The 26640-nt window shown below is 42.4% G+C and overlaps 1 protein-coding gene across 1 annotated transcript in view; it reads left to right on the plus strand.

The window, feature by feature from the left end:
• Positions 1–2182: 2182 nt before the first annotated feature.
• The window catches only part of ndufb11 (NADH:ubiquinone oxidoreductase subunit B11), a 42397-nt gene continuing 17939 nt past the window's right edge, over positions 2183–26640 (plus strand). The window contains exon 1 of the mRNA XM_036133123.1: positions 2183–2418. Coding sequence (XP_035989016.1) covers positions 2245–2418 — 174 coding nt within the window. The 5' untranslated portion in view covers positions 2183–2244. The remainder of the gene's footprint in view (positions 2419–26640) is intronic.

A 26640-nucleotide genomic window follows, 5' to 3' on the forward strand; every position in this document is an offset into this window, starting at 1 on the left:
CTTTTGGTACTTTGTAAATGTTATCTTTTTTTTCTTTAAATACAAGGGGACTGAAAAACAATGTGAAACGTAACGCAACATTTCTTTTTTGTAAGGAGCAAAAGAGCAATATTATTTTCCTGCAAGAAACTCACTCCATGGAGGCAGACACGAAATTCTGGAAACAACAATGGGGAGACAGCATTTTTTTCAGCCATGGCACTTCACACTCAGCTGGAGTGATGATTATGTTCAACAGGTTTTCTGGAAATGTGATTAACCACATAAGTGACATCAATGGTCACTGGATAATGATGGTGATTGAATATAGTGATGTAAATTATATTTTGATATGTGTATATGGATACAACAGAAGGTTACAAAACAAACAACTTTATGCTTCCTTGAGCAAGATGTTAGAAGAATGGAAAATTACCTATACTACTGACAAAATTATTTCTGGGGGTGATTTTAATTTGGTTCCTGACCTCTGGATGGATCGCTTTCCCCCAAGATGTCAGTCATTTTTATGATGAAATCATAAGTGAATTCACCATAAAAACAGATCTGATTGACTATTGGAGAATGAAACACCCCAATACCAAACAATACACATGGTTTAGTTCAGCCAATAATGGCCAATGCTCAAGGTTAGACTTTTGGTTAATTTCTACCAACCTGATAAATGCAGTCCATAAATGTGAAATTTTGGCATCACCTTTAACAGATCACTGTGGCATTTCAATTTTCTTTCAACTTGACAGGATGAAGGTGATTCCCCCTTCTTTATGGAAGTTCAATAATAGCCTCTTAGACAATGAGGAGTTCTGTAATGAAACTAAAAACTTACTACATGGAATTAATCAATTAGAAATGTCTCATTTAAATAAATGGGAGTGGTTTAAATTCAAAATTAAAGATATTGCCATTCTTAGGAGCAAATATATCTCTAAAATAAAAAAGCAAAAACAACAGGACATTATAAAGAATATAAACAGATTATGTAAAACAGACTTATCTTTAGATGAACAAGTTGAATTAAATAGTCTTCAAACCCAATTGGACAATCTATATTTTGAGAAAGCAAAAGGAGCATTTATACGCTCTAAAGCTCGCTGGCTTGAAGAAGGAGAAAAAAACACTTCCTTCTTCTTTAGTTTAGAAAAACAAAGACAAACGAAAAAGAAAATTAATAAGTTACTAATTGATAATAAAAGTATTGATAACCAGGACGAAGTTAATGAGGAAATAAGAAACTTTTATAAAAAACTGTATACAACCAACTTTTCTGTAGACCATTGTCAAATATTTTTTGAGAAAATTGGGAAATATAGGAAAATAATTGATGGGAATTTTAAGCAACTTATAGATGACAACCTCAAAATTGAAGAGTTAGATTTAGCAATTGCAAAGATATCAAAAATATTTGGAAAAAATCCCTTAGTCACTGGTTAATCAGAGATCTTACTATTTTTGGCAGAACTATTCTATCCAAAACTGAAGGTATTTCCAAACTGATTTATCCCTGCCACTACTTGTATATATCCTCTAAAAACATAAATAAAGCAAACACAATAATCTTTAAATTTTTATGGAGGAATAAAACGCATTACATCAAAAAGTCTCAGTTGGTGAAAGATTATGATTGGAAAAACTACTAATGAATTTATTATTGCATTTTTTATCAAGCAGATTGCATTGTGCAATCAACAATGTGGGCAGTAATGGTGGGGAATTATTATATAACCTACAATTTTTGATCAAATGAATTAGAGGCCGTGGAATCGATTTACACAGTTTGTTATATTCTCTTAGAGAACAAATAAAGTAGTTTTTTCAAAGCCAGAAAATGTCATGATTATGATTTATTCGGAAGGGAGATATTCCTGTTAGTCCAGAAACGCTTGATAAAGCAGGAAAGGATTAATAGGAACAGGAAGAAATGCAGAAAGCGGTTATTAAATATCTTAAGAATGTAGGATTATACTATGATAGATAGATAGATAGATAGATAGATAGATAGATAGATAGATAGATAGATAGATAGATAGATAGATAGATAGATAGATAGATAGATAGATAGATAGATAGATAGATAGATAGATAGAGTAATCATCGCATTGATATGGCCCATGCTACATACTCCGGTACAGTAGGTGGCAGCATGCATCTAAAAGTTAAGGTTGCAATCTGCCATTAAACAAAAAGAAGAAGAAGACCATATTTCCGGTTCCGATGTTGTAGTACCCTTTACTGGTTGAAGACATGTTGTCCCGGTTCTGGCGGGTCGGGCTCGCATTGCCCCGGTCCCTCTCTGTGCCACCGACCCGCTTTGTCTCCCAGTCCAAAGCGTCCAGCGGCACCGCTTCGACGGCTGTGACGGACGTGCACCACCCCGAGCCGCCGGCTGGACACGGTGGGGTCAGCCCATACGTCAAGGTGAGTTCAGCGGCTGCGCTTCCAGCAAACAGACTGCTCACAGACAGGCTGACAAGACCGAGGCCTTGTGGCAGCTCCGTTTCCTGTCAACTTACTACAGCTCAGCGACCGATTCCACATAACATTCCGACCTGACTCCTATTTGTTGTGTGTTCAGATGGGTTCCCTCTGTGCCAGCGGCATACATGAAACATTTAGTCTTTGTTGGTATCGCTTCTTATATACAGTGAGGAAAGCACTCCAAAAAACAGACAAAAATAACCATAACCAGAGCTAAACATGAAAAAGCACTACAAAAGTTCCAGCCAGACGTAAAGTGAAGGATAGAAATGTAGAGGTAAGCTAAAATCTACCTTTGACTAAAACGATTTAAAAAATATTATACGCTGTAATGAGTATAAATCTTCAGCTGAAAACTGAGTGAAAGAAGCTGGAATTCACAGAATTTATTTAACCGGTATTTTATCGGTACCGTTATTGATATTTTTTAATCAAACTAACGGGTAAAAAAATAACAGCAAATCATGATCACTGACTGGTTTATGTTTTAAACATTTGGAACAAAAGCAAACAAAATAAAAGTACAAAATATTTCTAACAGAAATAGAGCAATAAAAACGTTACATAAATAACTTCATATATAAAAAATGCTAAAACACTATGTTGAATAAAAGTATATTGTATGAGAGAACTATCTACGTTAGCAAGAAAAAAAAATTTACTCTCTATGCCCAAAAAACTCCATAAAAATAATTTCAACTATTAAATAATATTGTTACCTGAATGCAAGCAACATTTATAATTTTTTTTATATTAATCAAGTTTAATCAAAAGATAGCAGTGGCACCCACAGTGCATAAGCTGATTAAATGAGAGGCAGTTACATGGAGGGATCCATTCAAGTGCAACAGTTTCAGAGAAAAAAAATATCATTATCCGTTAAAGATTATGTTTATAATTACATTCCACTTTGTAATCTAGTAGAAGCGTTGCTCATGGGGAAACCGACTTCAAGCTGTGTTTGCTGCAGCAGCAGCACAGCGATGCTGACTGACTGACCAACTGCCTGTAAGTGCTTGCAAAGTGGGAGGGGTTCACGGCTGATGGATTGCGGAAGAAAACTACACGGAAAAAAATCGCCAGCTCCATTACTTGTCACTTGAATAAAAAAAGTAACTAGAGAGGTCTGAAAAGTTGTTAAATTGGCAACAGTCAGTGTTGATGAAAGTAAGCGAGGTGAACATGTGAGAGCAGAATGTTAGCCCCTCCCACCACACCCCTTGTATGTTTATTTAAAGCCGGGCGTACACTGTACGAGTTTTTCAGTGGTGGTACTTATATACATCTCAAACTGTGCGACGGAACCGCGGGGTTTAAAAGTTCACCGCTCACGATCTGTGCGGCCGGAGGTTGCTTCAGGGACGCCCGCTTCCCTCCCTCCGCTGGCGGGGACGGAGAGGTAGGGAGGGCGCCCCCTCGTAGCTCTGCTTGAACAGCAGGATGCGCTCACGAAAACCTCACGACAGCCGACTGAATTTCAAACATGTTTGATTTTCACCGATCGTCCGATTCCTGATCGGGAAGTAGTCGTGAGAAGCCAGTCCCCCCTCCTCCCCCCCTCTACAATCAAGCTGAAATTCGGCCCGATTCAAAAAATGCTCGCACGACTGAAGAATCGGCCCGAAAAGGGGAAAAACTCGTACAGTGTACGCCCGGCTTAAGTGGAAAAGATAATCAAAACAATATTTTTTCGGTTGGAGTCTTCCTGAATACTTGAGAGCGACCTTAAAAAATACCGTTAAGAGGACCGATAAAGCTGAAGCTTGTTGTTCCGTGAGGATTGTCTGAAGTGGCCCCAAGGCCGTTTTCATACCATGATCTGGTACCCATCCCTAATTGGAAGTTGAAGAGGTGATCAACTTAAATCGGAAAACTAAGCAGATACCTTAAAAAGCTGAAGTTAATCTAAAAATCTCAGTTGAAGAGTAAAAAATAAGGCAAGAACTGGCAGCTGACCTGCTAAACAAACAAGTTTTAGCTGAAGAGTACTGAAGACAGGGGTTATAAGTACAAGGAGGCTTAGCCCCCAGGAGATTCACTGGATATAAATGAAAGCCTTAGCAGGTGAGCACAAAATGTCTTAAACAGCTAACAGAAACCGAGAAGCTGCCTTTTCACCTTTTGGACACATTTAACAGAGATACCATATTGTTTAAAACTTTTAAACATTTTAATACAATAGAGGTAGTTTTAAACAATTTATGATACAATAGAATGACAAACAGGAAGTACACTATATTGCCAAAAGTATTCGCTCACCTGCCTTGACTCACATATGACCTTAAGTGACATCCCATCCCTAATCCAAAGGGTTCAATATGACGCCGGTCCACCTTTTGCAGCTACAATAGCTTCAATTCTTCTGGGAAAGCTGTTCACAAGGTAAGTGGTGTGTTAAGGGGGATTTTTAACTAGGGATGCACAATACCTATCGGGCCCATTAACTATTGGCCGATTTGGTGGAATTTTTTATCGTCCCGATAGGTAAAATTTTCCGATAAAAATAGCCGATAAATTAATTAAATTTGGTATTTTATCCAGGCAGAGTTGCCCCAGAGCGGGACAAGCCCTGTGGATTTTGCGCTCCTTACGATCAGGACCCAGGCTTGGCTCCGTTATTGCCTGACTGTAATAGTCAAACATGTCTTCACCAGTGTGGTAATTTTTTTCTGTATTGGAAGAAGACAATAGCATTGCAGTTTGCAACACCTGCAATGCAAGGATTTCGAGAGGAGGAAAGAAGACTTCAGGTTACAACACAACAAACCTTATAACACACCTAGAAAATCGTCATCGTGGCGAAGCAACATGGAAAGAATACGAAGCCGCCACGGCAGCAGCCGGTGGTGCTAAGGCTAAAACAACAACAACACGGAGCACAGATGTATCCATTCAGAAGGCATTTGAAAGCTGTAAAAACTTTCCAAAAGACAGTGAAAAAGCTAAAGCTATTAACGACAAAGTGATGGAATTTATAGCGCTCGACAACCAGCCCTTTTCTGTCTTCGAGAACCCAGGTTTTCGTAACTTAATAGCACTTTTGGATCCACGTTACACCATCCCTAGCCGTCGCTTCTTCTCGGACGTCTCTCTGCCTGCCCTCAATGATGCCGTCGCCACACACGTCCACAATTTGATCAATAAGAACGGACTTCATGTGAGTTTTGCCACCGACATATGGACATCAGATGTTAGTCCCGTCAGCATGTTAAGCCTAACGGCTCAGTGGCTGGATCCAGATTTTAACATGCAAAAAGCAATCCTGCACGCACAGGAGTGCCCCGGGCCGCATACAGCGACGGTGATAAGTCAAGCTTTTGAAACAATGCTCGCGCAGTGGAGTATAAAAAAAGACCAAGTGCATGTAGTGCTCAAAGATGCATCTCGGACTGTGTTTCCATCTGCAGGAAGATAGTTGGGCTGTTCCAACAGATCATGGAGTTAAAACTTCAACGAGCACCCTACTGTAAGCCATAGAGCAGCGTTTCAGCCACATCTACATGGAGTCCCTGTTTTTTCTAGCCACAATCATGGACCCTAGATATAAGGACTGCTATTTTGACCAAGCAACAAAACTGGAAGCAACAAAAGTGTCAGATGTGCAACATCGGCAGAAAATGTTGAGGAGCCACAGGAGAAGAAACCCAAGGCAGATGACAACAACAATGTTTCCCTGCTGACGATGTATGATGAAATCCTGCAAGAAAGCAACTCAAAAGAATTTAACCAAAGCCAAACAGATCAGCAGGTAATTAATTTATTGTTTAAATAAAGCTTTAGCTATCTCAGATAAAATATCAAATATAGTAATGTTAAATTTTCTTTTCTTTGTTTTACTCCTTTAGATCCAGGGCCCGTTCTTCGTACGTTGCTTAAAACATCCGTTTTAAGCAAAACATGCGTTTGTTTAAAAGGGGAAATATGTCAATAGTAGAAACAATGATCAGCAGCGCTGCTATTGGCTGTTCAGCATGGCCAAAGAACGCTCACAGTTTTTCTCCCAAGCAGAACACGAGCTTTTAATGGAAGGTTATGCTGAATTTGAGTCATTAATTAAAACGACAGGGAACACCTCAAAATCTGCTAAAGCCAGGAGAAAGGGCTGGCAAAAAGCAGCAGACAAATTAATGCATAAATACTGTCCATGGTAGACGTTTCTATCACTTTCTACTGTATGTATTTTTGCATTTTAATAATTTCATATTTATTTTGTTCTTTTATGTCAGAGCCTACACGGGACCCACTAGAACATGGGGACAAGTAAAAGTGAAATACAAGAATATTCTACAAAATGGTAGCCTTTAATTAATATACTGTATTTTTAAAAGCAACTTCTTCCTCTTTTTTAAAAGCCACTGTTGAATGATGTTTGTCTGTTTATAACAGCCACCAATAAGAAGGATGGGGGGAAAAAACTGGTTATTTTTTACTTTTGTTGCATGAGGCATGTTTTTTTTTTTTTTTTTTACAAAATGACACATAGTGCCATCCGTTTCCGTTAGTATTTTGACCTGAAAAAAAACACAAATTAAGTAGAGAAATTGAACTCCACAACGTGAAAAAGAGAAAAAATGCACTAGAGATCAAGTTGCTTCAAAAGGACCTTCAGAGTAAGTTCTAATACACCATTTGACAGTAGTATTGCTGACTTTACATAACTATCTCTTAATGCAGACAAAAGATGACTTGCTGGCTGTTCTTTATAAAGAATTGTTTAAATAAAACGACAGGAACTAAGCATTATTTGTTTCGTCTTTTAATTAAACATTAAAAACGCCTCACTTGCATGAAAAGACCTGTGTTCGCCTTGCACCAGCATAGACAGTGAGCGTTTGTTTTCTGCTGCTGCAAATGTTATCGATGAAAAAAGAAACAGACTTGGATGTGAGAAAGCAGAGATGCTTCTTTTTGTTAGGAAAAATCTACCATTGATGCCCTCATCTAGAAAATAGAAAAGACAATGGGGACAAAGACAGTGGGGGGTTGTAAAAGATGAGTAGAAAGTGGTTATTTAAGTTATTGCAATTTTTATTTTTTCTCATAATATTTTTAAAAAAACTTCAAAAATACATTTGCAGTTAAAGCATTGATCTGTTCAATAATTGAAAATTATTGTTATATGAATGTAATTGTTTTTTTCTGCTGTTAATTGCAGTAAAGGACCCTGTTTTTGTGATAGCTCTTTTTTTATGAAAAAGTCACCACTGATGCACTGACCTAGAAATTAGAAAAGACAATGTAGAAATTAGGAGTGAAAATACTTTGGGGGTTAAATTATAGGTAGAAAGTGACAGTTATTTAATATTTGTTATTTTATTTTGAGCTATAAGATTTAAAAAAAAATCTCTACAATGCCCCCATGCAGTCAGGCAACCTTTTGTTAATTTTTCGCCTCATATTTGAGGATGCACTTTTATTTACTTTATTGAATTTTTTTAACTTAGGCTGACATGCATATGTGTGTCTGAACAGTCTTTAAGAAGTTGAATTTTTTTCTTTCACCTTAGCTGTGGTTATTTTTGAGGGTGCACTTTATTTTTTTATTACATTTTTGTAACTGAGGCTAACTATGTAAATGCATATACTTTTATATTTTATATAAATATTTGACTTCACAAATACCTATGCAGGCATGGATCTGTTCAGTAATTTTCAAGAGATGCTCTTTGTATTGTGAATTGATTTGTGTCTTTTGTTATGTAAAGCAAATTACCACTTTGTGTGATGGCATAAAAAAATAAACATTTGAAGAGCAAAAACCTTTTGTTTGCTGTTATAAATAAGCCAGAACTACTAAATAATTGTTTTTCATAGATGCATTCAGCATAAGCTGCTGAAAAATATGCAAAAACTATATTAAATATGAACTTATCGGTATCGACCACGAAAAGCAGAAAATTATCGATATCGGTTGAAATTTTTAATACCGTGCATCACTATTTTTAACCATTCTTCCAGAAGCGCAGTCACATACTGATGTTGGATGATAAGACCTGGCTCTCAATCCTCGCTCTAATTCATTCCAAAGGTGTCCTATCCACCTTATTTTTAACGGAAATACGGAGATGGGAAGATGACGTTATTTTGCGTGAGACCTCCGGTCGGTCACTTCCTGTCACTGTTTAGCTGGCTAAAAAGCGATTCATGCAGCTATTTTGTACCAAATTACCAGTCATTATAACTTCAAGGAAGATCGGGATCGTTTGTACAGTTAGAGGCTGTCATAATGCCGGATGTAAAAGGAGGGTAATGTGGAGCAGGAGTGTTTTAATCATAGACGGTGTACAGGAGCTGTGGATTCGAGGCACCCTACTTCCTTTTACACTGATACTCCAAAAATAAACTAGAAATAAAGTTACAGCTTCATTCTAAAGCTTACTTACATTTTAACGTGACAAGCGTGCATCAAGAGCATTGAAACCACATCAAATTGGCACAATTAAAAAATTCAAGCCTAAACATTAAGTAGGCAGAACGTTTTGATATCCTATTACAACATCAGCTCAATCCCAAACATAGTGCCTGTTGATGTAGTCAGGATCCAGCAAAGTGAACGTCGGACTTGCTTTGGCTTGAATGGACATCAGCCTCCATGAATACCAGGTCATCGATGTTGCTATTTATTAACACCGAGCCAACTTTTCCACTGTGGCGGTACGCCTCAATACCAAGTGACGACACAAAGTGGTTAAAAATGTCCTCGCACATTATATGAGGACTTCTTTATGTCATCCTCTCAGTCATGAATAGTGTGAGGCTGTGGCACTGACCTGCCACTTCGATCGCTCAGCAATTTTTGGAAATGTTGTCACGACAGTTTATCATTTCAGTCAAGCTAATGTTATTTGGCTGTGGAAAGCGCTGAAATGGAAGTGCCGCACAAGCAACAAGCAAACAAAAAGACCCATACTAACCTACGTGTTCGAAAATAAGGTGGATTGCACTGGTGCACAGTCATGTTGGAAGAGGAGGGGGGCAGCTCCAAACTGTTCCCACAAAGTTGGGAGCATGGAATTGTCCAAAATGTCTTGGTATGCTGAAGCATTCAGAGTTCCTTTTAGTGGAACGAAGGGACAAGCCCAGCTCCTGAGAAACAACCCCACACCATAATCCCCACTCTACCAAACTTTAGACTTGGCACAATGCAGTCAGACAAGCACCGTTCTCCTGGAAACCACCAAACTCAGACTCATCCACCAACAGATATCCAGATGGAGAAGCGTGATTCGTCACTCCATAGAATAGGGCTGGGTATCAGTTAAAATTTCAAGAATCGATTCAATTCTGATTCTCAATATTTGGAATAGATTTTTTTCGATCCGATCTCAAATTGGATTGCTGGTATAAAATTTTTTTTTAGTTTCATGACTGTATAGTTGTGCAACATATTAATACTAACAGCAAACTGGACTTTCACTCTGTTCTTTCTGAAAATGTTTTGACGCCTATCCAGGAATTTTTGTCAAATCTAGTGGCCTGCACTTGAGCAACCAGCAGTTGGTGCAATGTTGTTTTTAAAGGACATGGACCCCCATCCCCCTAAGCACATTTTAGGTCAGATGCAAATCAATGATCCACCCGCCACTGTCCTGGGTCATTAGAAACTATTGCTTGGTGTGAGTGGAGTACTTGGTCACCTGAATGATGATGAGACTGCTGATGTAATCTCTTTGGAATGTGTTAGAGGACCTAGCTGTAAACACTAAAGAGTTAGCAGCGCAATCCTCCACCTCTGTTTAGTGATGGCTTTTCTCTTTTGACGAAGATGGCTTCTTTTACCCGTCTTTCAAACCATCCATTCTCCCTGTCCAAAATCTGGACAACATTGTCATCAAAAGAGTGCCCTTTGTTTTTTAGGTGCAAGTGGACTGCTGAATCTTGCCCTGAGCTGCTGGTCCTCCTGTGCTGTGCCATGCGTTTATCTAGCTGTTGTTTAGTTTCTCCAATGGGGTACCGCGAACGAGCTATTTTTAGAAACGTAACGTCACCATGACGTCACATCACGTGGTACGCAGTGGGGCAAACTCCGGAAACCCGCCGCTGTTTTGCTTTAAAAGAGACGTGCGTTAGCCTAGGTTTTACTCGTTAAAACGACTGCTTTTTCCAAATCTAAGACCATGGTTTTTAAACATTGTTGCTATGGAACGTGCAACAGCGACTCGAGTTACGCTGATCGGCCGCATATGAAGGATGTTTTCTTCAAGACTGCCAAGGAGAAATGTGTGCGCTTGGTACACCGGTGCGGTTGGCCTACATATGTAGCAAGCATTTTGTTGGAGGAAAGGGCACAACCGAAGAACATCCTGACCCAATTCCAGCGACATCAAGTCAAGGTAAGAGTATTTTGGTGGCCGACATGTTAATAAAGAAGCGCCTGCTACCATGATCGCATATAGGCTGTCATGGTAGCAGGCTCTAACATGATAGCTTGCTACCAGGATAGCTTACTCAAAAACATTTCAAATGAGACAAACATTAAACATATACCCATTCCTGGACGGTGATTGCAAACAACAACAAAAAAAAAAAACGGCCGACGCTACCATGATCGCCGCGCAGGAAAAAAAACCAAAGCTTACCGTTCATCAACTCGGCCAGTTTTCCAGTCTTTTTAAGCCCTCGAACCTCAAGCCATCGTTTGAGCTGAAGGTTGGTGTGTTCTTCGACAGTGCGACCAGTAATCCGTGCGCCTGGAACATCGTCTTGGGAAAGTTTAACGGCTGTAAAGTCGGTCATATCGCTGGTTCTGTTGCGCTTGTAATAGCTGGGTTATCCGTGCGTTCTCTCCTGTGTGCCCTACCTAAGCGGCAAAAGGGGCGTTGCTCTTGAGACGGTGACGTCACGTGCGCGGTACCCCATTTGCTTTTGGAAGCTGTTGCTGTGAACACACAACATGCGGTCAAAGGAGCTCTCAATGGAAGTGAAACAGTCAAGCCTGAGACTGGGAAAAAAGAAGAAATCCATCAGAGAGATGGCAGAAATGTTAAGAGAGGCCAAATCAACTGTTTGTTACTAGGGCTGGGTATTGTCTAGGATGAGCCGATACGCTTCACGATACATAGCTCACGATATGATACGATTCTCGATATAGCTCGGCTTGATTTGATTTGACTCAATATCAATATTTATTACTTTCAAATTAATGCTCATTAAATCAACACACCAGCCAAATATTGTATTTATGTTCAATTTATTGAACACTGATATAGTAAACAGAAAAATAAAGTGCATTTGGTTCAATACATTTAACCTCTTTGCTGTAACATCTGTTTTTAACACAGGCACTTTTAAAACATTCTCTGTTGCTGCACATCGCGCTTGGGAACTCCCCGTGTTTCACATGGTTTGCTTTTTTGGCGTGGTAAAAGGGCGCTTGCCTAGCTTTAGCCTAGCCTAGCTTTAACTTCACAATGGCTTCTTCTCCTACTATTACTTTAGCTTCTCCGTCTCTGTCTAAGTCTTCCCCTATCTCCTGCTCTCTGTGTCAGATGTTTAGTTATTCCTCAGCCTCCTTTAGTGATAATGGTACTTGTAATAAATGTAGTGTTTTTGTAGCTTTGGAGGCGAGGGTGTCAGAATTGGAGACGCGGCTACATAAAGCCACATAGAGTAACTTTATGTAGTGGTCCTCCAGAAGCACCCAAACAGCCGGGTAACCAGGCAGGCTGGGTGACGGTTCGTAGGAAGCATAGCTCTAGATTTCAGCCCCCAGGTCACCACCAACCCGTCTGTGTTTCTAACACGTTTTCCCCACTCAGCAACGCACCCGCTGAGAAGCTGACCCTGATTATTGGGAGCTCAATAGTCAAAAACGTGGCACTAGAGACACCAGGGACCATAGTTAAATGCCTGCCAGGGGCCAGAACGGGCGACATAGAATCCTACTTGAAACTGCTGGCTAAGGATGAGCGTAAATACAGTAAGATTGTTATTCATGCTGGCGGTAATGACACCCTGTCTCGCAGATCGGAGGTCACTAAAGTTGGTGCTGCTTCGGTGTGTAAGGTTGCTAAAACAATGTCGGACTCCGTAATTTTCTCTGGTCCCCTGCCTGATCTGACCAGTGATGACATGTTTAGCCGCATGTCATCATTCAACTGCTGGTTGTCTAGGTGGTTTGCTGAAAACGACGTGGGTTACATTGATAACTGGCGAACTTTCTGGGGAAAACCTGGTCTGATCCGGAGAGAAGGCATCCATCCCAGTTTGGATGGTGCAGCTCTTTTTTTTCTAGGAATCTGGCCAGATTTATTAGTTCTCCTAAATGCTGACAACCCAGGGTCCAGACCAGGAAGCAGAGCCGTAGTTTAACACACCTCTCTGCAGCTTCTGTACTGTTACCCACCCACTATCCTATTGAGACGGTGTCTTCCCCACAGCCAAAACTTTACAGATCAAAAACTGATCTAAAAGGAACAAATCATAAAAATCTAATAAAAACCAATACGGCTCACCTTGAACCAAAAAATAAAACAATTTAAATGTGGTCTATTCAATGTAAGGTCTCTCCCTCCAAAGACTTTGTTAGTTAATGAATTGATTTCTGATAATCAGATTGATTTATTTTGTCTCACAGAAACCTGGCTACAAGAGGACTGCGTTAGTATAAATGAGTCAACTCCCTCCAATTATTCAAATTTCCACATTCCCAGATCTGTGGGAAGAGGAGAAGGAGTGGCAACTATCTTTCAGTCTGATTTATTAATTAGTCTGAGGCCAATTAATAACTACAGTTCTTTTGAACATTTAACCCTCAGTTTCCCTCATCCAAACTGCAAAGCAAGTTTGTTGTTTTGTATCGTGCACCAGGCCCTTACTCTTAGTTTTTGGACCAGTTGTCAGACTTCTTATCTGATTTGGTGATAAACACTGACAAGGCTATTATAGTGCAGGGGTGTCCAACTCCAGTCCTCGAGAGCCGGTGTCCTGCAACCTTTAGATGTGTCCCTGCTATGACACGCCAGAGTCAAATAATCAGTTAATTAGCAGGACTCTGAAGAACCTGACTGCATACTGAGGAGCTAATTGTGCTATTTGATTCAGGTGTGTGGGGCCAGGGAAACCTCTAAAAGTTTCAGGACACCGGCTCTCGAGGACTGGAGTTGGACACCCCTGTTATTGTGGGTGATTTTAACATTCATGTTGACACACAATGTGATAACCTTAGCGTAGCCTTTAAAACTATCCTAGATTTAATTGGTTTTGCTCAAAATGTGCATAAACCAACGCACTCTTGGCTCTATACTTTAGACCATGTGCTGACATATGGCATTGATTGTGAAGAATTAACAGTATTTCCTCACAACCCTGTCCTACCTGATAATTTTTTAATAACATTTGAGTTTAATCTAACTGAGTTCTCCACCCCCAAAAGAGCGTTCCATTATAGTAGATCTTTATCGGACAATGCTGCATCAAACTTTAAAGAGTCTGTCCCCCTTTTAATATTGTCAGTATTGCAGAAATACCCTGCAGATAGCAATGTTGTTTCTTCCCATTCACAAATCAATGTCTTTGTTAACGGTATGACTTTGTCATTGTGTTCTGCATTAGACAATGTAGTTCCCTTGAAAAAGAAGGTGATTATTCACAGGAAGCTGTCTCCCCGGTTTAATTTAGAGCTGCGTTCCTTGAAGCACCATGTTAGGAAATTGGAGAGAAAATGGCGCTCTACACACCAAGAGGAATCCTACCTAATCTGGAGGGACAGTCTATTATTGTATAACAAGACCCTTTGCAGAGTTGGAGCAGCATATTTTTCAACATTAATTGAGGAAAACAAAAATAATCCTAGATTTCTCTTCAGTACAGTTGCCAAACTTACTCAGAGTCACAGCTCTGTTGATCCATCCATTCCCTTAGCTCTTAGCAGTAATGATTTTATGGGATTCTTCATAAATAAAATTGATTCCATTAAAAATAAAATAATTGGCATCCTCCCAAACATGATTACCTCGTCCTTAGTAAGTGAGGCAGCGTTGGAGGAATCTTTAGAACCTGCGCAGTGTCTGAACTGTTTAGAAGCAGTAGAGCTTTCTGAGCTATCTAAAATTTTAGCTTAATCTAATCCTTCTACCTGTATGTTAGACCCAATCCCAACCCAGTTGTTTAATGAGGTATTCCCTTTGACCAGTGGCCCTATTTTAGACATGATTAATCTATCCTTGTTAAATGGATATTTATCACAGGCTTTTAAAGTAGCTGTTATTAAACCTTTACTTAAGAAACCATCTCTTGATCAAGATGAGTAAGTAAATTACAGACTTATATCTAATCTTCTTTTCTTATCTAAAATTCTTGAGAAAGTAGTTGCCAATCTACTTTGTGAACATTTACAAAGTAATGACTTGAAGAGTTTCAGTCAGAGCTCATCATAGTATTGAAACAGCTCTGGTGAAGGTCACCAATGATACTCTCATGGCCTCAGATAATGTACTTGTGTCTGTACTTGACCTGTTAGATCTCAGTGCTGCATTTGACAGTTGATCACAATATTCTCCTACAAAGACTTGAGCATACTGTTGGGATTAAGGGGAAAGCATTAGGCTGGTTTAAATCGTATCTGTCGGACAGATTCCAGTTTTTTCATGTTAATAAATCTTCCTCAAACTCTAGGGTCACCTGTGGAGTACCACAGGGTTCAGTTCTTGGACCAATTCTCTTTACTATATATATGCTTCCGATTAGCAAAATTATCAGACAGCATGGGATTAATTTCCACTGTTATGCTGATGACACTCAGCTATATTTATCCATAAATCCTGATGAATCCAATCAATTACTTCGACTACAGTCATGTCTTGATGACATCAAAAGCTGGATGACTTTAAATTTCCTACACTTAAATTCTGACAAGACAGAAGTTGTAATCTTTGGACCAGAGTCCTCAAAAATAAACTTCTTAATCAATCACTTAATCTGGATGGCATTCACTTGGCCTCTGGTAATAAAGTAAAAAATCTTGGTGTTGTTTTCTACCAAGACATGTCATTTAAATCCCATAATAAATAGGTTTCCAGAGTTTCCATTTTTCACCTCAGGAATATCGGCAAAATTAGAAACATTCTGTCCAGGGGTGATGCTGAAAAACTAGTCCATGCATTTGTTACTTCAAGGCTGGACTATTGTAATTCTTTACTATCAGGAAGTTCACAAAATGCAGTTCAAAGTCTTCAGCTGATCCAAAATGCTGCAGCAAGAGTTCTGATGAAAATCAACAAGAGGGATCATATTTCTCCTGTTTTAGCTTCCCTTCATTGGCTTCCTGTTAAATCAAGAATAGAATTTAAAATTCTTCTTCTAACGTATTAAGCCCTTAATAATCAAGCTCCATCATATATCAGAGCTCTGATTAGCCCGTATGTTCCTAACAGAGCACTTTGCTCTCAGACTGCAGGTCTGCTGGTGGTTTCAAGAGTCTCTAAAAGTAGAATGGGAGGCAGATCCTTTAGCTATCAGGCTCCTCTCCTGTGGAACCAACTCCCAGTTTCGGTCCGTAAGGCAGACACCCTGTCTACTTTTAAGACTAATCTTAAAACCTTCCTTTTTGACAAAGCTTATAGTTGGAGTGGCTCATGTTACCCTGAGCAACCTTTATAGTTATGCTGCTATAGGCTTAGGCTACTGGAGGACATCAGGGCCTATTTTTCTCACTCTACACATTTCTACTGTTCTCCAGTCTACTGTTCTCCAGTTTTGCATTGTTTTGCATTGTATTACATTGAAATGACTGTCGTCATTTCAGCTTTTAACTTTTTGCTCTCTCTCATAGTAGGTACACCTGGTCTGACGTTCTGTTAACTGTGACATCATCCAGGGAAGACAGATCACCCGCTACTACCATCTAATGTAGAACAGATTACTGGATCAATGTGTGCTTCTGTGCTTTTTTGTCTATCTTGTTGTGTCTCTGCTCTGTCTTCTGTAACCCCCAGTTGGTCGAGGCAGATGACCGTTCATACTGAGCCCGGTTCTGCTGGAGGTTTTTCCTTCACGCTAATGGGTGGTTTTTCTTTCTACTGTCGCTTCATGTTTGCTCAGTATGAGGGATTGCTGCAAAGGCATGGACAATGCAGACGACTCTCCCTGTAGCTCTACACTTCTCCAGCAGTGAATGCTGCAATCAATTGGTTCCCTTATATAGGAAAAATTTTGACCAATCTGTAGAATATGATTGATTTTGACTTTGTAAAGTGCCTTGAGATTACATGTTTCATGAATTGGGGCTATATGAATAAAATTTAATTGAATTGAATATAGCGGGCCACTATAGCGTAACAGGTCACACCGACAGCTACTCTCTCCCTTGTGTGTATAATACACTGCATATATTGTGAAGACAGACAGTAAGACGATGTTCCAGGCGCACGGATTACTGGTCGCACTGTCGAAGAACACACCAACCTTCAGCTCAAACTATGGCTTGAGTGTCGAGGGCTTAAAAAGACCGGAAAACGGTCCGAGTTGATCGAACGGTAAGCTTGGTGTTATTTTTCCTGCGCGGCGGTCATGGCGTCGTCGGCCGTTTTTTTGTTTGTAATCACCGTCCAGGGATCGGTATATGTTTAATGTTTGTCTTATTTGAAATGTTTTTGAGTAGGCTATCCTGGTAGCAGGGTATCATGTTAGCGCCTGCCACCATGATAGCCTATATGCTATCATGGTGGCAGGCGCTTCATTATTAACATGTCGGCCACCAAAATACTCTTACCTGTTCACTACTTGATGTCGCTGGAATTGGGTCAGGATGTTCTTCGGTTGGACCTTTTCCTCCAACAAAATGCTTGCTACATATGTAGGTGAATTTGGTAACTTTTTCCGGGTTGAACTGTTGTGTAGGCTGACCGCACCGGTGTACCCAGTGCACACATTTCTCCTTGGCAGTCTTGAAGAAAACATCCTTCATATGCGGCCGATCAGCGTACCTCGAGTCGCTGTTGCACGTTCCATAGCAACAATGTTTAAAAACCATGGTTTTAGATTTGGAAAAAGCAGTCGTTTTAACGAGTAAAACCAAGGGTAACGCACGCCTCTTTTACAGCGACACAGCGGCGGACTATGCAAGCTTGCCCTACTGCGTACCACGTGATGTGACATCATCGTGACGTTAGGTTTCTAAAAATAGCTCGCTCGTGGTACGCCATTGGCAGTGTTATTACCACAGTAAAATAACACCGCCAATTCTTCTGACAGTGAGAGATTACATGGAATGTAGGCTAATTTTGCGACCACAATTTTGAGTTAGAACTGATAATGAACATGAATTAACAGAGTACCAACCAGTCAGACGATAACATGCCTATCCTGTTTTATGGGACTTGTCCAGACAAGCTAGCGGCTAACTGATGCAACGCTACTAGCATCAGTTAGCCGCTAGCTTTCGCTACTGACTGTAAAGATGTTGGGTGTTTAAATGTTAAAAATGTGTGTCACCTTCTTCATTAAACGACTTGCAATACTGCACAACACAACTTAGAATATCATTCTTGTATCAGTTTAACTTAATTTAATTGAAGGTTACGTAACTGTGTGGACTCCAGCTCGAGGCAGCACAGCCACAAAGAGACTTCAAGTGCCAACTCGGAAAGTTGGCTTTCTCGCGTTTCACAACAAAGAAATAAGAGTTTGCAGAACTCTTGTCCCTTGTATTGAACTCAAACTTAAAGATTTAAAGAAGTCCGGTCAAAATCAGAATTCAAACTGCTGAAAGTACTTAAAATATAAAATTAGTACATACTGTTCAATAAATGATAAGCTTTTTTAATTAAGAGTAATTTTCATTTGAAGGTCCTTTTATGGGGGCAGCAATCTTGGTGAAGAACAGTACTGCCTCCTCCCAGTTTGTGACGTCAGGTAGTGGGATCGGCTGTAGAGCAAGTCCCAATGCTCTATCTATCCCCTTGTAAAGTTTTCATGCCAAAATATTTTTTAACCCCTTAAACAAAGATAGACATGGTATTAAGCATTTAAATTTAAATTAATACTAATTGTACATTTTAGAGACATAAACAAATAAGCATTAAAGTACTGTTTATGGGTTGGGTTCTGCAGTTATGAGTATAAAACTCATCTTTAGAACCAATCTCTGCTCAAAATGGTGATCTGCACCGCCTAATCTACTTTTAGCAGTTATCAGTTATTCGTCCGTCCGTCTTCTTCCGCTTATCCGGGGTCGGGTCGCGGGGGCAGCAGCTTCAGTAGGGAGGCCCAGACGTCCCTCTCCCCGGCCACTTGGGCCAGATCCTCAGGAGGAATCCCAAGGCGTTCCCAGGCCAGCCGGGAGACATAGTCCCTCCAGCGTGTCCTGGGTCTTCCCCTGGGCCTCCTCCCGGTGGGATGTGCCCGGAACACCTCACCAGGGAGGCATCCAGGAGGCATCCTGACCAGATGCCCGAGCCACCTCAACTGGCTCCTCTCGACGTGGAGGAGCAACGGCTCTACTCTGAGTCCTCCCCGGATGACTGAGCTCCTCACCCTATCTCTAAGGAAGAGCCCAGACACACTACGGAGAAAACTCATTTCAGCCGCTTGTATCCGGGATCTCGTTCTTTCGGTCATGGCCCAAAGCTCGTGACCATAGATGAGGGTAGGAACATAGATCGACCGGTAAATCAAGAGCTTCGCCTTTTGGCTCAGCTCTCTCTTCACCACAACGGATCGGTACAGCGCCCGCTTCACAGCAGACGCTGCACCAATCCGCCTGTCGATCTCCCGCTCCATCCTCCCCTCATTCGTGAACAAGACCCCAAGATACTTGAACTCCTCCACTAGGGGCAGCACATCATCCCCAACCCGGAGAAGGCACTCTACCCTTTTCCGGTTCAAGACCATGGTCTCGAATTTGGAGGCACTGATTTTCATCCCGGCCGCTTTGCACTCGGCTGCGAACCGCTCCAGTGAGAGCTGTAGATCACGCCCCGATGAAGCCAATAGGACCACGTCATCCGTGAATAGCAGAGACGCTATCCTAAGGCCACCAAAACGGATCCCCTCAACACCTTGGCTGCGCCTAGAAATTCTGTCCATAAAAGTTATGAACAGAATCGGTGACAAAGGGCAACCTTGGCGGAGTCCAACTCTCACCGGAAACGAGTCCAACTTACAACCGGCAATGCGGACCAGACTCTGACACCGGTCGTACAGAGACCTGACAGCCCTTATTAAAGGGTCCGGTACTCCATACTCCCCCCACAGGATCCCTCGGGGGACACGGTCGAATGCCTTCTCCAGATTCACAAAGCACATGTAGACTGGTTGGGCAAACTCCCATGCCCCCTCCAGAATCCTGCTGAGGGTGTAGAGCTGGTCCAGTGTTCCACGGCCAGGACGAAAACCACACTGCTCTTCCTGAATCCGAGATTCGACTATCCGACGGATCCTCCTTTCCAGAACCCCTGAAAAGACCTTACCAGGGAGGCTTAAGAGTGTGATCCCTCTGTAGTTGGAACACACCCTCCGGTCCCCCTTTTTAAATAGGGGAACCACCACCCCAGTCTGCCTATCCAGGGGAACTGCCCCCGATGTCCACGCAGTGTTGCAGAGCCGCGTTAACCAACACAGCCCCACAACATCCAGAGCCTTAAAGTACTCAGGGCGAATCTCATCCACCCCCGGGGCTTTGCCACCGAGGAGCTTTTTAACAACCTCGGCAACCTCAGCACCAGAGATGGGAGAACCCGACCCAGAGTCATCAGGCTCTGCTTCCGCAATGGAAGACGTGTTGGTGGGATTAAGGAGGTCTTCGAAGTATTCCGCCCACCGAAACACGACGTCCCGAGTCGAGGTCAGCAGCACACCACACCCACTGTAAACAGTGTTGGTACTGCACTGCTTCCCCCCCTTAGACGCCGGATAGTGGAGCAGAATCGCTTCGAAGCCGTACGGAAGTCTTTCTCCATGGCCTCTCCAAACTCTTCCCACGCCCGAGTTTTTGCCTCGGCGACCAGCCGAGCCGCCTGCCGCTTCGACTGCCGGTACACATCAGCTGCTTCCGGAGTCCCACAGGCCAAAAAAGCCCGGTAGGACTCCTTCTTCAGCTTGACGGCTTCCCTCACCGCTGGTGTCCACCAGCAGGTTCGAGGGTTGCCGCCGCGACATGCACCGACAACCTTGCGGCCACAGCTCCGACTAGTCGCCTCAACAATAGAGGCGCGGAACATGGTCCATTCAGACTCAATGTCCCCCGCCTCCCTCGGGACGTGTTTAAAGTTCTCCCGGAGGTGGGAGTTAAAGCTCCGTCTAGTGGGGGACTCTGCCAGACGTTCCCAGCAAACCCTCACAATACGTTAGGGCCTGCCTGGTCGGACCGGCTTTCTCCCCCGCCATCGGAGCCAACTCACCACCAGGTAGTGGTCGGTGGAGAGCTCCGCCCCTCTCTTCCCCCGAGTGTCCAAGACATACGGCCGCAGATCAGATGAAACGACAACAAAGTCGATCATTGAACTGCGACCTAGGGTGTCCTGGTGCCAAGAGCACATATGGACACCCTTATGCTTGAACATGGTGTTTGTGATGGACTATCCATGATGAGCACAGAAGTCCAACAACAAAACACCACTCGAGTTCAGATCAGGTGGGCCATTCCTCCCAACCACGCCCCTCCAGGTCCCACTGTCATTGCCCACGTGAGCGTTGAAGTCCCCCAGCAAAACGAGGGAGTCCCCAGGAGGGGCACTTTCCAGTACCCCTTCCAAGGACTCCAAAAAGGGTGGGTAATCTGAACTGCTGTTTGGCGCATAAGCGCAAACAACAGTCAGAACCCGTCCCCCCACACGAATGCGGAGGGAGGCCACCCTCTCGTTCACCGGGGAAAACCCTAACGTGCAGGCACCGAGATGGGGGGCAACAAGTATGCCCACCCCAGCTCGGCGCCTCCCACCATGGGCAACTCCAGTGTGGAAGAATGTCCAGCCCCTCTCAAGGGGACAGGTTCCAGAGCCAGAGCGGTGCGTCGAGGTGAGTTCGACTATCTCTAGTCGGAACCTCTCAACCTCGCGCACAAGCTCAGGCTCCTTCCCCACCAGAGAGGTGACATTCCACGTCCCAAGAGCCAGCTTCTGAAGCCGAGGATCGGGACGCCAAGGTCCCCGCCCTCTACTGCTACCCGTTGCACATTGCACCCGACCCCTTTGGCCCCTCCGACAGGTGGTGAGCCCATCGGAAGGGGGACCCATGTCGCCTCTTCGGGCTGAGCCCGGCCGGGCTCCATGGGCAAAAGCCCGGCCACCAGACGCTCGCCAACGTGCCCCACCTCCAGGTCTGGCTCCAGAGTGGGGCCCCGGTGACCCGCGTCCGGGCGAGGGAACACGAAATCCAATAATCTTGCTCATTGTCGAGGGACCAAGCAGTACATAGTGGAGGACACAGGTGTTGGATTCAAAAAGTGGGTTTTATTTACCCAAAGCACAAAAATATTGAACTAAGTCAGGAATTAAACTGGCATGCCATTAAAAGAGGTCAACTGAAAATACTGAATACAGACAGACACAAACAAAACTGACCTAATGAAATGAGAAACAAGGGCCTTTAAATAATAGTTTAGCTAAACCATAGACATACTATAGGGGAAAACAAAATGGCTGCCACATAACTACTAACTCAAACAATGAAATAATCCTAAACACCCCCCTAAGACTACCCCACTTGGCAAGAGGCACTTGGTTCAGTCCAATGAGGCCATCAGCTGCGCTTCAGTGATCAGCCACGCCTTAGACACGCCTTCTCCCACCCGGAAGGGGAAGCCAAACACCAAAGTAACTCAAACAAAGAAAAGAGTATTAGTACAACATAAACTGAATTGACCTTGCAGTGTTAATATGTGTGCACTCCATATAAACATTGTAAGGTAAATAAAGGAATAAACTAAGAGATATAGTGAAGGAATATTTAAAGTAATAACTAAAGTGAATTAAAGAGAAAGCAAACTGTTTTAGGGTGTGTTCTTACCCTGTGTGGCTTGCCATCACACTCATCATAAGGGGCATTTTGGGCTGCGCTTTGTCTGGTCCCTCACCTAAGACCTGTCTGCCTTGGGTGACCCTACTAGGGGCTTAAAGCCCCTGACAGCATAGCTCCTAGGATCATTGGGACACTCAAACCACTCCACCACGGTAAGGTGGCAGCCCAGGGAGCGGGTTATCAGTTATTGCAACTGTAAACTGCAGAAAATAGAGGCAGAGCGGCTCTTTCTGAGTTTACTCTCTGCTCCTGTCAGGATGAGCTGCAGTGCGTTATGAGGCGGAGGGATATTTCGCCGTCACTTAGTTTAGAGCCTAAACAATCGACTTCACTTTCAGAAACAAGCCCAAAAAACTGCAACCCGCAACTCATGAAATTTACAAGCGACTTTAGAAAAAATACGACCAAAGTGGTATAAAATAAGTGGGCTTTGCAACAGTGAGCAATGTTTCTAAGTGTGTCGTATCCCTCCGCCGCTCTGTGGGCAGCGACAGACCGGAAGCGCCAGAGTGTACAGACGGCTACCCGAGTGCGCCGGAGGGCTCTGGCGGCAACCTGCGTGCGCCGGGCAGCGACAAGCCGGATGCACCAGAGGGCACAGACGGTGACACGTGTGCGCCGGAGGGCTCTGGCGAACCTAAACACCGGGGAAACAGAGGAACTAGGGGACACCAGAACTAAACAGAAACTACAGAGGGCTAAGACCAGACAAAACTAAGGAACACGATAATCATACAGAAACTAATAGGCCGTGGGCCAGAATCTGTACGATGACTTTTCGTGTGAACTGTCAGGGAGCAACTTTCTTGCACCGGGATAAGTTGCTACACATAGCAGTGATCTCAAAACACCAATGTTCCCACGTTTTCACGTGCACATTAATAAGTTAAAGCCGATAGATACATTTTTGCTGCTAAGCCAATCAATTGGTTTAAGCAGACAGACAATGCGACAATCTAATAACATAAAGCTAATATTTTCGTGACACATCTGGAAATGACCACAGAGCCGTTTTCTTTCCCAGAACGTGTTATAATGAGTGATCAATCGAGTTTTAACCGGTATAGCAATCCCTTATGATAGCACTAACAATTTTACATTTTCAGTTTTTTCACACTAACTGAACGATAATGTAACGACACCATTGCTATATTTCGTTAAGAAAAGTAAAACATCTTCATTTCCACGCCTAATAGGTTGGAGATGAGGCAGAGTTGACTGGATTCATTCTTCCAGCTGAATGCACTCCCGACGCAGGGGATACAAATTCTGCCGGGGATAAGTCGCTTGGCTGTGCTATCCTAGCACAGCAGGTCTCGGTGATATTACAGTCAATTGGGCAAAAGTCTGGGCTATTTCTGCTCTGCCATGGATTGCCGACCGGTCCATGTTGTACCCCGCCTCTCGCCCATTGACAGCTGGAGATGGGCACCGGCACCCCTCACGAACCCAGCAGGGATAAGCGTGTTAGAAAATGAATGGATGGATGGTCTAGGCAATTTATTTTTACCTTGCCTTCTAGATCTTTTCAACTTGACTTTGTAAAGTGCCTTGAGATGACATGTTTCATGATTTGGCGCTATATAAATAAAATTGAATTGAATCTTTACCATCTGGTGCCAGGAAATGCTATTATTGGGCTTTCTTCATCTGGAAACAAATGTTTACCACTCTTTACAGGCGCAGCCATGATGAACGGTTGAACGCGCTCAGCTGACAATACAGGGATCTGATTGGCTGAGCAGCAAAAATCGAATCACGTGACCTCTTGGCCTGGAGCGCCATAGTTTTGATTTTTTTATCGCCTATAACTTATTAATGTGCAAGTGAAAACGTGGGAACATTGGTGTTTTGAGATCACTGCTATGTGTAGCAACTTATCCCGCTGTTAGAAAGTTGCCCCCTGACAGTTCATACGAAACTTCTTAAGGAGACGTCCTACAGATTCTGGCCCACGGACTATAAGGAGCGTGAAACTAGGGAGCGCAGGAACCCAAATGAGCACTGGGAAAGCGCAGGAATGCATAAACGCAGGAATCAGAGAGCAAGACAGAAACAAATAACCAAGAACTAGAATACAAAGGCAAAAATTACAAAATTAAGGCAAGGCAAATTTATGTATATAGCACAATTCAGTACAAAGACAATGCAAAGTGCTTTACATGATTAAAATATAGCAAAATAAAACAGAATAAAAGCAAGTAGGAATAAAATGTAGAAGGAAAAAAGAACAAAAAAGTGGTGATTCAGTTAACTAGAACAGTTGAAGGCAATCCTAAACAAATGTGTGTTTGAATCTTGATTTAAAGGAACTCAGGCCTTCCGGTGGTTAAACACCGCGCTGGTGTTTAACCCGTCATTAAACACCTTGATAAGGGCGGTCTCTGTACTGTGGTGAGCACGGAAACCTGACTGGAAAACGTCAAAGCGGCTGGTCGTTGTTAAGAAGGTGTTTAATTGTTGAAACACAGCTTTTTCAATAATCTTACTGATAAAGGGGAGGTTTGAGATGGGCCTGTAGTTCTGGAGTAGTAGTTTGTCTAAATTGTTCTTTTTCAGCAGTGGTTTGATAATTGCTGTTTTTAGGGACTGGGGGAAAACTCCTGACAGAAGGGACGTGTTTATTATCTGAGTCAAATCAGACGCCATGACAGGTAAAACGTTCTTAAAGAAAGCTGTGGGGAGAACATCAAGGCAGCATGAGGAGGAACTTAGCTGCTGAATGATCTCCTCTAAGCTTTTGTGGTTTATTTGGCTGAATTGGGACATTTTGTCAGGGTAAGTTCCAGCTGAATACAGCTTCGGTTCTGGTGTTGATATAGAAGAACAAAGTGATCCTCTAATTTTTAGGATTTTCTCAGTAAAGAAGTTAGCAAATTCATTGCAGGCCCTGGTGGAGTGGAGTTCAGAAGCCACGGACACAGGAGGATTTGTTAACCTGTCGACTGTGGCAAATAAGACACGAGCATTATTAAGGTTTTTCTTGATGATCTCTGAGAAGAAAGATTCCCTTGCATTTTTCAGTTGTTAGTTAAATCTGTAAAGTCTCTCTTTATAGATGTCACAGTGAACCTACAGTCTGTTCTTTCTCCACCTGCGTTCAGCTTTCCCTTTTTTCACCTCTAACTGCTGGAGCATTTCTCCAAGGAGATTTTTTCTTCCCGGAAAGAACTTTCATTTTAACTGGAGCAATGCAGTCAATGATGTCTGAGACTTTAGAACGAAAGTTATCTACTAGCTCATCTACTGAGTTGCAGCCCAAGGTTGAAGTATCAGAATAAGCTTGAATAAAAGTTTCTGTGGCATTGTCCTTAAAGGTGCGTTTTCTTACGGTGTCTCTTTGGCTAAATGAGTCACTGGAAATTATACATTCAAAGGTAACAGAGAAGTGATCAGATAGGGCAACATCAGCTACATTGACGTTAGAAATGTTTAGACCTTTAGTGATGATCAAGTCTAAAATATGTCCCTGTTTGTTTGTTGGCTGTTTAACATGCTGAGTTAAACTAAAGTTTCTAAGTGTGTCACACAGTTCTTTTGCACTTCTGTCTTCAGGGTTGTCAACGTGAAAGTTGAAGTCTCCCACAATAATTAAACAGTCATAGTCAACACATATCACAGACAAGAGGTCACTAAAATCCTTAAAAAGGTTTGATGTGGACATAGGAGGCCTGTAGACATTCAGAAACATAGTTCGTACCGGGCTCTTTACCTGGAGAGCCAAATGTTCAAAAGAGTCAAATTTTCCCAAAAACACCTTTTTACACTTTAGTGAATCATTAAACAATGTTGCTACTCCTCCACCTTTCCTTTGCTGTCTGCTCTCATAAAGGAAATTGTAGTTTGGAGGTGTCGACTCTATCATTATAACTTCCTTATTAGATTCATGTAACCATGTTTCTTTTAAAAACATTACATCAAGATTATTGTCAATAATGAAGTCATTAATTAAAAGGGATTTTCCTGACAGAGATCTAATGTTTAGTAAACCCAGTTTATATGACTTGGTGGTTGATGGTGTCTGTGGCAGGTTGCATCTGACAGTTTATGACTTTTAAGTACGATTGATTATTCCTGTTTGTTTTCCTTTTGCTTTTCTTATTTCTGCCACGTATCATAACACATATTCCATATTCTCTGTCAAGAGGCCCAGGCTGATGCTGGAAGCGGTCTTGTCTGATAAACGTACTGCCAGGGCCTGGTGTA

The sequence above is a fragment of the Fundulus heteroclitus genome, unplaced genomic scaffold, assembly GCF_011125445.2.
Source record: "Fundulus heteroclitus isolate FHET01 unplaced genomic scaffold, MU-UCD_Fhet_4.1 scaffold_58, whole genome shotgun sequence".
Classification (NCBI taxonomy): domain Eukaryota; kingdom Metazoa; phylum Chordata; class Actinopteri; order Cyprinodontiformes; family Fundulidae; genus Fundulus; species Fundulus heteroclitus.